This window comes from Brachyhypopomus gauderio, chromosome 13 (genome assembly GCF_052324685.1).
Source record: "Brachyhypopomus gauderio isolate BG-103 chromosome 13, BGAUD_0.2, whole genome shotgun sequence".
NCBI lineage: Eukaryota > Metazoa > Chordata > Actinopteri > Gymnotiformes > Hypopomidae > Brachyhypopomus > Brachyhypopomus gauderio.
This window is the reverse complement of record NC_135223.1, coordinates 9,095,113-9,107,267: the sequence shown is the minus strand read 5'-3', so window position 1 is coordinate 9,107,267 and position 12,155 is coordinate 9,095,113. Positions and strand designations below refer to the sequence as shown.

At 39.4% G+C, this 12,155-nt stretch overlaps 1 protein-coding gene across 3 annotated transcripts; it reads right to left on the bottom strand.

The window, feature by feature from the left end:
• Positions 1–5,724: 5,724 nt before the first annotated feature.
• On the bottom strand, positions 5,725–11,922 carry LOC143473569 (uncharacterized). 3 transcript variants are annotated; one of them, XM_076970632.1, is made up of 8 exons: positions 11,651–11,922; positions 9,341–9,477; positions 9,203–9,239; positions 8,554–8,741; positions 8,203–8,416; positions 6,285–8,027; positions 6,078–6,141; positions 5,725–5,851 (listed from the first exon to the last, which is right to left on the bottom strand). In XM_076970632.1, the coding sequence occupies exons 1-8, from the start codon at positions 11,669–11,671 to the stop codon at positions 5,739–5,741; spliced, it is 2,517 nt and encodes an 838-aa protein (XP_076826747.1). In that variant the 5' UTR covers positions 11,672–11,922; the 3' UTR covers positions 5,725–5,738. The 3 variants fall into 3 exon arrangements, with proteins under 3 accessions (XP_076826747.1, XP_076826748.1, XP_076826749.1); XM_076970633.1 differs by having other exon boundaries at positions 8,203–8,413; XM_076970634.1 differs by lacking the exons at positions 9,203–9,239; positions 9,341–9,477; positions 11,651–11,922 and having other exon boundaries at positions 8,561–8,684.
• Positions 11,923–12,155: the final 233 nt, after the last annotated feature.

The following is a 12,155-nucleotide window of genomic DNA, read 5'->3' as shown; positions in this document are numbered from 1 at the left end:
CACTAAATGTCAGTAAAACAAAGTTCATTGTTTTTGGGCACAGTGGAGATAAACTAGAACTACAAGTTCATTTAGATGGATGTCAAATTGAAAGGGTAACTGAAATAAATTTTCTTGGTGTAATAATTGATGATAAAATAAGCTGGAAATCTCATATTAGACATGTACAAGCTAAAGTATCAAGGGGAATTGCAATATTATATAAAGCAAAACAAGTTTTGAATTACAAATCACTTCATATTTTATACTGTTCCTTAGTTCTCCCATACTTAAATAATTGTGCAAGTATATGGGGCAATAATTATAAAACTGTTATACAACCATTAATTATTTTACAAAAGAAAGCAATAAGGATAATACATGGGGCTGGCTATAGGGATCATACCAATTCACTATTCCTGTCGTCAAAATTACTCAAATTTACAGATCTTGTAGATTTGCAAACAGTAGAAATAGCATTTAAAGCAAAAAACAAATTATTACCAGCAAATATTCAGAAACTATTTATTGAAAGGGAAGAGGGTTATCAATTAAGGGGACAGTTAATTTTTAAAAGAAGAAATGTTCATACAACACGTAAAGGGTTCTGTATTTCTGTGGTTGGAGTAAAATTATGGAACATTCTGAGTATGGAACTAAAGGAATGTCCAAACATGAAAAAATTTAAAGAAAAGTACAAAAATATTATTTTTAAAAGATATAGGGAGGCTGAGTGTGCCTGATTATTATTTATGTATATACATTGTAATAAATGGGAATTTAGGGGGGTTGTGTATATGTCTGTATGCGCTTGTACTTATGAGTGTATGCATATACACTGTATATTTATGTTTGAAGTTATATGATACAAAATATATTCATAGAGTTAAATGAAATGGTAGTTTCAGTATTTATGAAATGTAATTAAATGAGGGGGGGGGAATAATATATATATATTTTTTTATTTTTTGTAATAAGCTTTGGAGAAGGGTGGGATTAAATAAGTTTTATACTTCTTCCCATTCCTTTTCAAATATGTAAAATTGTTTTGTTATCTGTTTTATCATTTGTTTTGTTTTTAGTTTTCCATATTTGAAATAAACATTGACATTGACATTGACATTGATAATTTGTGTATTTACTAAAATAACTGTCCAGTTGTTGGATTGCAAGATGAAGTATGTTAATTTCTTTATGGATCTGGAAAGTCTGAAAGTATTTGAGAGCGCAAAAGGCAGATCATTATATAATCATTATTATAGAGACAAATGAAGTTTGTCCCCATGCAGTATTCCAGTATCTTAAACTGAGACCAGGAGTCCCAGTCCCAAGAGTAAACCTGTATTCAGTCTCGCTCACGTCATCAGGAACAGCTCATACAATAGCCATTATATTTCATATACTGGTTGTGATTATATCCGGTCTTTGAGGCACATTTAGTACAGCCCAAGGTTTGAATTTTAAATCGGCACGCAAGCAAGTAAAATGCATTGTTTTTATTAATAAATGTCTTGTTGTAACCTTTGACGGCTTGAATGTGTCCATGTGGTTCCATGTACTGTACTGTTTCGTTTGGAGATACAAATGTGTAAATTACAAACTTGTTTCGGTCCCTATCGTGTGTGACTTGTATATAAATAATTCTCAAAACTGGGTTTTATTATTCTTTTTTTTGTATGCTGATGTTCATGGAGGACAACATGGGCAGGTTTTTTTTTATTTACGGAAGGAGAAAATGCCCTGAACACCAACGCCGTGCGTGCTCACAGTGACTCTATTGTACCATCTAAAGGCGAGAAATTATCAGCTCTATTACATAAACTAACTGTGTTAATGTCAAGCTTCGGAGAGGTCTAAAATGTCCACCTGTCAATGTTTAGATCACTTCAGCCACCATAAACAATCCCTACTCTGTAAGGTCTGTGTAGAAAGGATAATTGCGTTAAGATTGTCTATGAAGTAATGACATACAGAAGAGAAGTAAAGCAGGACTCTGACTAAAGGACATTCCACACTCCGGTTCGTTGTCAGACATATGGCATTTTATATTTTCCAGTGCTTTGAAAATACCTCCATTTTCTGGAGAGGACACAGCAGGGCTGGACTGGTAATATGGCGTACCGGGCATTTGCCCGGTGGGCCGACAGTCCTCAGGGGCCGATGAATTTTTTTTTTCCTTTTTTTCTAAGAGACCGGTCCACAATTTAGAGGGGGCGGCCCATTGGCACATCTTCAATATAGACAGTGGACTGAACCAATCAGGATATAGGACGAAAGCGGCCCCACCCTTTCTCTGCGTGGTCCGCTGTAACTCCAGCTACGTTCAGTGTTGAGCGCGTTGTTAAAAGTAGAGACAACGTGGAGCAACAGAAGCGGCAGAAAGGGGGTGCGGAGAAGTTACGCGCGAACAAATTGAAGAGTGTCCATGTAGATGCTACAAATTGTGTAAAAATCACAGACATGTTCGCTGCTGTAGCCTCCGCGTCCTCTGTAGGTGAAGACAGCAGCAGCAGACAGGGAGAGCAGCAGCCAGAGATGCAGGCTTGTGAAAGAGAAACCGAGGGACAGACTGAGAGGGAAAGTGTAGTACATAAGCAGGTAGTAACGTTAGGATAACACAGGGACTTTATTACATGACAATGATGAGCAATGACGATTGATTAGTATCAGTATTAATTAATTATAACAATTAATTAATTCGCATATTTCTCAAAATCTGGCAGCCACGCGCCCTTATTCTGATAAAATAGCAAATGGTCAAGACTGAGAAGTTTTGGATGAGCAGCAAGTGTCCATTTTAGGTTATCATAGCATTTTAGATATTTAGGTTAAACTAGGTGTGTTTAAAAGCTGCATAGTAGTTTGAATTTGTAGCCTCTATGCTCTATGCTAAGATTTAAAAATGTATAAATGATAAATAAAAGCTTTGCAATTTAAGCATGACTACAGTAAGTGTAAAAAAGATATGCCCACACAGAATAAGAGAAAAATGGTGGCAAATGCTTTTAAGACATGTTTGCGTTGCATGAATTCATAAAGCAGCTTTGTTTGTAGCCAGATACAAATATATGTTATAGCTGTTTAAAGGAGGGAGCGCCTTTAACCTGAAGAATTAGAATTGAGCTGTTGTATCTAAGAAATTCAGAAAATACATATTAGAGATGATTTCAATAAAATCATAAAAGTGATTGTGATATAATAATGCTAAGATTGAATACAATTACTTTAACCAGTAATTTTTTAATTATTTTTCTACATCATACCCCACATATTGCAGGGTGAGCGAAATAAAATGGAAGCGATCACGCCAAGTCTCAGGGAAAATGGAAGGTTTAATAGAAAAGTGCGCAAACCAAAAACCCGTGACGTTGATCCAAATAAAGGATATAATGACCAGGGGGGTATTCCAGAAAGCGGCTTTAACAAACTCTAAACTTAACCCTGAACTGTGAGTTGTCTTACAGAGTTTTCGGTTCCAAAACGGCTGATCGGAGTTTAAGTAATCAGGGTCGCTCAACTCTGAGAAGGCTGACCCAGACAGAAGCGCTTTCACGCGTAACTATTAACGGCATTCTTAATTGAGGACCGATAAATAAGATTTATCATGGACTTAAACGCGAAAATCAGCCGAGCATCGTATTTCACACCACTGTAGCTTGAAGTATTAATGACTGCGTATGCAGAATATATAGATATTATTAAACGTAAATGTAATACTGCGGTAGCTGCTAGAGAAAGGCAGTCAGCATGTCAAAAAATTGCCAACAGAGTTAATGCGTGAGTGAAAATGATATTTTTATATTTAGCAGAAGGGCGCGATTATATTATTATATTCTCCACATTTATAATACTGTATTGAGTTTTTAAATATTTTTTTTAATTTAACACTTACTAATTCCAGGTCTAATCTGAGTGGTGTGAAACACACATGGCATCAGATAAAAATGAAGTATAAGAATATTGTACAAAGTGGTATGGCTGTACATAACTATATCTTATTCTTAAAATATATTCTAAAATATATTTATTTACAGGAAAAATGAAATAATGAAACATAACAGTGAATTTGACTGTAATGTATATTAAAAGGTTACAGGGTGGATGGTGGGGTGGGTGGTGGTGCATGATTTAATGTGGAAAGCAGTGATTGCAGATGGAGTCTCTGACAACTCCACCATCTCTGTTGTCACCCACATGCATGTAAGGTTCCTCATCTGTGGGCATGTCTGAGATGGTAGGCTGTCGCTCTTCCTGGATGGTTGCAATGTTGTGTAATACCACATATGCCATTATTATGTGGCACACCCTATCAGGGGTAACTCTGAGCCCCTTCAGGCACTGGAACCTGGCCTCGAGGATTCCTAGGGTAATTTCAATTCTTGCCTTGGTTTTGCTGTGGGCCTGATTGTATTGGGACTGTGGTCCAGGTGCAGGATCTGAATAGGGAGTCATGAGGTATAGGGCAGGCAGGGATACCCTCTGTCTCCATGAAGGAGGCCGTCATAGTGTCCTATAATCGCACTAGGGTGATGAAATGATTTAACTATTACACTGCATGTGAAGAACTAGCATAACTACCTCAGGCCTACCCTGTTCAAATTTGTTGTACAGTGTGGAATCATGCATGGATCCTGGCCATCTGGTTTCAACATTTGTGATGAGGTGGGAAGTATCACATAGGATCTTGATGGGGAGAACGGTCAGTTACAATAGCTACGTTATTTTTGTTACCGTTAAAGATAAGTACATTATTCATTAAGGGTTATAAAGGTTAGTAGCCTACCTGTACATTAATGCTATATATATATTTGGCAATTTGTTCAAAAACCTTTCAATTGTACTCTAATAGTTGATGACTAGAAAATTACAATGACTGCAATTCATATAGGTAATTTAGGAAAATCTGAGAAAATATTACTTGCATATTAATTTGGAACACAGTGTAAAGTGATTTTGTTTCCACTGCTTACTAATAGTGGTCAATACATATATGAATACTGAATATGATTACAGAAAGACCAAATATACATTTTGCCCCGACACTGGAGTTTTAGTGTTGACGGCACAGGTTCAGTTTTACCATCTTGATAAATTCAAATGATTTTTAAGTATATATTTTTCATTCAGTTCACAGAAGTTTCCTTTTGACGGAAAGAGGTTTCCTTTTTGTGTGAGAGGCGTTAACTGTGCAGCTTCTTGGCTAAATAAAAGCCATTGCTCGCTAGCGTTACAGCCAAATACCTTCCTGAGGTGATTGAGCTCAGGGAGATGTAAGCTTTATTATCCTTTCATACATCCTTTTTTCTGTAAATCACCATAGACCTTGCTTAACAAACTGCTATACAAATTAGGTTCATTATTTTATTTATTTGTTTAGATACAATTGTCTCTATTTCTCTATGAGATGATGGGGTCCAACTAGAATATTATTGGTAGTTATTATGCTATTTGGGGGTGAGGATGCTGCTGTGCAGTACTGTTATTACTGAATTTTGTCTTTTCAACAGTTGTTGGGCTTGAAATCATCCGTTCAATCTGCCAACAATAGTCATGCATATTGCCTTCTACCAAGTCTATTTCGTAGAAGCTTCTGTACAAGAAGTTTCTGTACAATAAAAATGGGAATTGTACCATAATGAATAAGAAGTCTAGCCCTTTAATGTCATGTGTAACCATGTAGGTGTCACAAATAAGCAGTCTGTTTTTCTTCTTTTTTTTCATTTTATTTGAATAACATTTTTAAATTCCAGCAATATCACCTAAGTAGGTGATTCCCCTGATTTTCTCCAGATCTTGGTAAAAGCTGTTGCCAGTCTGGTACGCAACGACTTTCTCCTGATCTTAGGGATGGTCTTGTCAGAGGTGGATGGTGCTACAAAAGAGGAAAGGAAATAGTTGTCAAAGGAAGTAGACGGTGTGAGAGGGATGTTGTGTGTAGTCTTCCATGCTGTTGTCATTATTGTTGTTCATGCCTTATTAGTTGTGCAGCATGAAAGACTACTAAACCATGGAACACAACTAAACCATGGACCCCTCCCTTCTTTATGTATAATACTGTCATCAATTCAACTTCACCATAGAAATACTAAAACACGTACCATCTGGAATATGTTTGTCCACCACCTGGTCTTCTGTGTGAAAACGCACTTTCTTTGTCCATTTCTTAACAAAGAGCAGAAAATTTGATAAAAATCATTCAAAATATGATTCTGACAGTAGCATAAATATATGGTTGAAAATCATTCAGAAAAGCAGAGGCTAAAGCTAATGGTGTGACTGGGAATAAAGACATTTTACAAACATACCTTGAATCTCAGCTTCAGAAATCTTGGAAACCTGAACCACCGACAAGAAGATTTCTTCTTCGGCAGAGCAGAGCCTGTATGGTCCTGTTCTGACTGAGAGGTGGTGATGCCAGTGAGGTCACTGATCACAGTGTGGGCAATCACAGCTGACAGCTCAAAGCAGCATCGCTGTTGTGACTGCCTCACCTCCAAGTCAGCCTCCCTCACGGATGGGCTTCCAAAAGAGTAGCGCTCAAAGAAAGATGCAGTGTCAGGCTTGGTGCAGGTTTTCAGACCAAGGCATTGTTGGAGAAGCTTTTCTGTAGCTGTCTTCACAAAGCTCCTCACGATGCCTGACTGGAGTGCCTCATTTGAGAGGTCAGTATCTGACAACACTGACCGAGTCCCCCCGCAGCTCATTTGTGCTTTTTCTTGGTCCAGAGCCGCAATCCTTCCCAGCATCAAGTTCCCCACTATAGGGATGAGCTCCTGGGAGGACTGCCTGAGGGAGTCTATGGAGAGTATGCTTTCCAGTGCTTTCCAGGAACACTCAGACTTCTCATTTTGCTTAAGGGGACCACTGCTGATCAATTTCTCAGCAATTACTTCAAAACTGTCTACAGTTATGAAGTCACTGAGGGCTTCTAAATGAATGTCAGATGAGGTTAACATCGGCCTCATGCATAAAACCTCCAGCCTTTCCTTCAGAGATGTTAAAAAATCCCTTGCTATTAGTTGTCCAGGAATGTGCACTTCAGAGAATGGAAGCACTGACAACATGCATTCAATAATGCTCTTTGTGATGTTTTTCGAGTTCAGCAGTAGGTTGTAGCACTTACTGCCACTGGATTGGGCTGCCATAATTACATCAGCCCTGATGAGGAGGTTTGTCACCAAAGCATCTTTAAGTTTAGCCTGGGTGGACCTCAGGACCTTTTCTGATACCAGCTGCACTTGAGATTTGTACAGTGCTGGGTCAGTGGATGGACGAGCTATCTTTAACAAATCCTCCTCAAAAGAGCTTCTGAGTGCATCGGTAATTCCATTTACAATCGATACTGCTGAAGCAAAGGCATTACTTTTGAGGGAAGCTTCAGAAACTGGAGGTGAGCTCAAATCTGCATTTTTGAAGATTGACACCTGGGATACTTTTGTGAGCTCTGAGGTAACACTCATAATGACATTGCTAACCCTCTTGGAAGCCTCGAGCTGGAAAGTCTCACAGGACATACTGAAGAGCCCATGTGTGTTCACATTATTGAACATGCCCATGTTATGATCTTCATTTGTGCTGCTGAAAATGATACTCTCCAAGATCCTTTCAGAACGGGGTCTCGGCTTGCTGTACTCCAGCAACTGCATAATCCGGTCAATTGAGGATGAGGTTTTGCCACTCAGAGCTGCAGAGCTGATGTGTTTAGACACAGCCTGTAGGAAGTCCCACAGGGGTCTGTCTGAGACATCTCCAGCAACATCATTTGATGTTCCCTCACTGCAGACGCTCAACATGTGCTCAACAGTTGCACCTACTGTTGCCGATGTGACCAAAGGCAGCAACTCATCCAGCTCGTCATGAATGTGTGTGGGGAAACCTCGAATGTCACTTGACCAGCTTGTGATTATGCAGAATTCCAGAAAACCCAGCATTCTGGTCATAACTCCAAGCATCAGATGGTGGGCAACGTACTCAATGTGGCTTACAGACAGTCTAACACTTTCATAGAGGTCAGGAGTGCAATAAATCTCCCGAAGAGATGAGTTCATCTAGAGTAACAACATGTGCAAGAGCAGTAAACAAGATTGTAGTCACTGATCACTCGCCTTGGTCTCACACTGCATATATTGCTAATGGATATATAAACACATCAACTATGGAGGAAAACATGACTAATAATAAAAATAATAGAATAAATGAACTAAAACATTTTTAGCCCTTCACCTGTTTTAGGGAGTCATCCACAATAGCGGACATGACGCTGACGGTCTCTTTCATGTTGAGATAACGTTTTGTCTCAGGTGGCAACATATTCATAATGGCCCTCGTGACCTCTCCGTGGATCAGGCTGAAGATCTTGTCCTTTGAGATGTCAAAGATGACCCCGAGAGGCTCTGGCAGAGATGCTGTGCTGCTTCTTGAGGCCACATCACACCTGCTGAAATTAAAGTTTCCCAATAAACTATAACACTAAAAAAAAATACAATTAAGCCAAAACCGTTAAACTCAATGCTTGTGGACTGAGTTTAACTGAGTAAATAACTCAGCATATTAATACTCCAAATGAATACTCACCACCAACCTTCTGAATCATGTGTCTTTCCATGCTCCACCTCATGAGGGCTGCTGGAGATGCAGATTCCTGCTGAGGACCTCACCCCTAACAGGCCTGACTCAAAACCTGGAGCAACCACCTCCTTCACAGCTACTTTCACCCATGCTGAGATTTTTTCCAGCACGTCAATGAAATCCTCCATTTTCATCTAGTTAGGTTAAAGCCAAGTCTAAAACGTTAATCAGTATCCAAAACCTTTTTTTTTTTCTTTTTTTAACCTTAAGCTGATTATTTCTTTAAATGCCAATGCAAAGAACGTGTACCATTATGAACAGGGCTTAATTTGAGCCAGATCCTGCCGGAACAGGATCCGGGAACTGTTTAATTTTGAAGCGTGCGTTCTGGGAACTCTGCTTCGATCCGGTAAAATATTATACCACCAGTGTAACAATTTACGCTTGCGTTCCGGCAACGTTTGATTTACAAATTAAGCCCTGGTTATGAAGGTCTGACCAGACATGGCCAAAGGCTCATGTTGCTATGGTAACTCCTACCCTGATTTGTACTGTGTTTTGTTCTACCAGTAAACACAGACAGACATACTGACAGACATACTGACAGACAGACACACAGGAAGACAGAGAGACAGATTCGTATTTTCGTACTCACATTGCATGGCAGTGTGTTCCTCAGCTCTTGCCAATGTCTGAAAAAAGAAAAAAAAAGTGTTACATTGTCACCTAGTTTAATCTTCCAGCACATGTATGTAAAGATTGAGTATGTGATGTGTGGAGAATGAGTACTTACTCTTCAGTTAGAACAGCTGGATTAGTCCCAGAGGTGGATACGAAGTTCCCACATGGAGAAAAGTCTTTCTTTGCCTGCTTGCTTTTCACGCTGGGGGCAGACACATCACGGCCCTCAGCAGGAAGCTCTTCTGCTGTCTGTAGTAGAGAAAATGAAGAAAAAAAGACTTTTAATGAGTCGTTCCTGATCCAATTTAGCATTTCTCAAAATCCTCCACAAGGTGACGTTATTAGAATTGTTGTGTATGCGCTAAAAAGGGAGGAAACTTGTGACGCTTTATGAGAGTGTCCCATAGAAAACGGTAGATTTTCTCATGCAGGCCTATATATAAACGTACTGACATGGGTAAACATAGCATGAAGTAATAATTGACTTATGTAATTCATTGCAGTTATGAATCGGTCTAGACTCCACTAACACGGGGGGGGGGGCGTACATCATATTTTGAAAGCCAATGTGTTGATTTTGGTTCATGAATAGATTAATTTCTGGGTAACTAACGATCGCGGAATAAAGAAAATGTTGTGCATAAGAATTTTTAAAGTTTTGTAGTGGGCCAGTAGCAGCCTAATGTAAAATGTGTGATACCCTAAAGACCAACAAATAACGTAATTCCATGCCACAATTGAATTTCGAAAACTGCGCTGAATACTTCACAATAATTAATTAGCAATATGTCCATGAGCTAGGCCTATGTATTGTTTTTTAATGTGTATTTCTAAATAAAACCATGCGTGCTATACAGCCCTTCTATCTTAAAGTAGGCTACATTATGCGTTAAGCACGTTGTAGAATGCTACCCTTTTCTGTGAAGATAATACAGGCTGCGCACATCCGCTCAGACAGGATATGGGGAATACGAACATTTTATAATTTTGATTTTTTTTCAACCCCGCTGGACTCTCAAGGAGAGAATATTAATCGATCTTAATAATGACCTCAGATGGTTAATAACCAATATTAATTGGTTACACATCTTCAATTTTCTAAATCTGTATCACTGCGGACGCGTTGTCAAGCAACGGCATATACACACACACAAGACATTTTCGTATCTGTGCTTAAACAACCTGCAAAAATTAATCAAATGGATGCCTTTAACATAACTGGCTGCAGGTCAAACGTTTGGACAGACTCAGAAAAGAGTGTGACTCCACACTTGCATCAAATTCTGAACCTACAATTACCACAAAAACGATTAGGTCGACTGTACGGACTGGCTCTTGACTGACTTTTCAAGATCACTTGGAGAGAGATTTGAACCTTGGCGGGGGTGGCGAGCGTAAATTGGACACAAATTAAGTATTATATCGCGATCGATTGCTCGCCAGATATAATGGCGTCAGAGCAAACTAGTAACTCATTGAATCATAGATATGGATCAGAGGTAAATAAACTAGATTTTTTTTCGGCGTGAGAAATCGGATGTGTGGCGTGAGAGCGTGCAGAAAGTGTTGGTGTACGTCACCTGACGGCATGTGTTTGGACTGTGGTAAGAAATGGGACAGCGCGATCCATTGCTATATTGCTGTTTTAATTAATACATAAGAATATTTCAAGCACTAAATTTAATTAATTCAATTCATATTAGGATTGAGGGCGGGGGCGACAGAAATGTGTATGTAGCGGGCGGGTGCGGGATTAAAACAATCCCGGGTGCGGGATTAAAACAAAAATAAATTTTTTGGCGGGAGCGGGAGGCAATCTCTAGTGCAGGAGTGGCCAACCTGCGGCTCTTTGCCTGGTTTCATGCGGCTCCCCAGCCGGTCCGAACTCTCACCGGTTACCTCATCAGCTCTGAGGGCGACACACTGCTACACCTTCGTGGTGCGCGGTTTGTTTACAAGCCTAGCAAGCCGCTAATACTTTTAAAACCTGCGTAGTGGAAAACACGCATTTGACTGTCTTCACACGCTCACACGAGTTACTAATTCGCTAACTACTGGCGATCCATCGATCGCGATATAATAGTTATTTTTTGTCCATTACACCCCCCCATCAACAATTTACACTCGCCACCCCCGTCAACAAAAAAATATGATGTGGCTCTTTGCCGTAACACAGTAAAAAAAAGTGGCTCTTGGTCTCTGGCGGATTGGCCACCCCTGGTCTAGTGCCTACAACCAAATCACAGCCGTGATGTTATCCGCGATAACAAACTCCCTCTCGTGTACTATTGCTTAAATGCTACAAAGCAACTTTAGAGAACTGTCTCGACGTGGAATGGAATTTTCAATAAATAGACTGAGAAGCTAGTTTACTCGGACTAAAGTGAGATTATGAAACCAGCTCAAAGGAACATTAACTTACCTTCCTCATTTGTTTACTCATGATCACGTAGAATAGGCTCTCCTTTACTCGCACAATGAAACGCTGTAGTCCTTAAACCGCAGTGATGATTAAAGCATCTGTGGTTTAAATGCTGTGTGGCGACTTTTATAGGGTCTCCTGCATTGTGACGTCATATGCCGTGTTGTCATAGTGACGCAGTTAGATAATAACTAAAACCATATATGTAATGCTGCAGGCCGGAACACCGGTGGGCGTGAGTAAAGGGCGGAGCATGTGTCAATCATTTTCGATTGCAGCCAATCACATACTAGACTTTCATTGTCAATCAATTTTTATTAAGCTAATTATCAGCCAGAGTTAGCTGTCAATCATTTTTTACTGTATTAATTTCTTTGAGATATTGACTTGATAAGTAGGTTACCATTCGCGCTTGTAGGCGCTTTGGCACTTCTAGTGTTAAATCTAACAGTGTTAAAATTACTCTTTGGGAGTGAAAATTAACTCGGAAATGTTTAACTCTGAA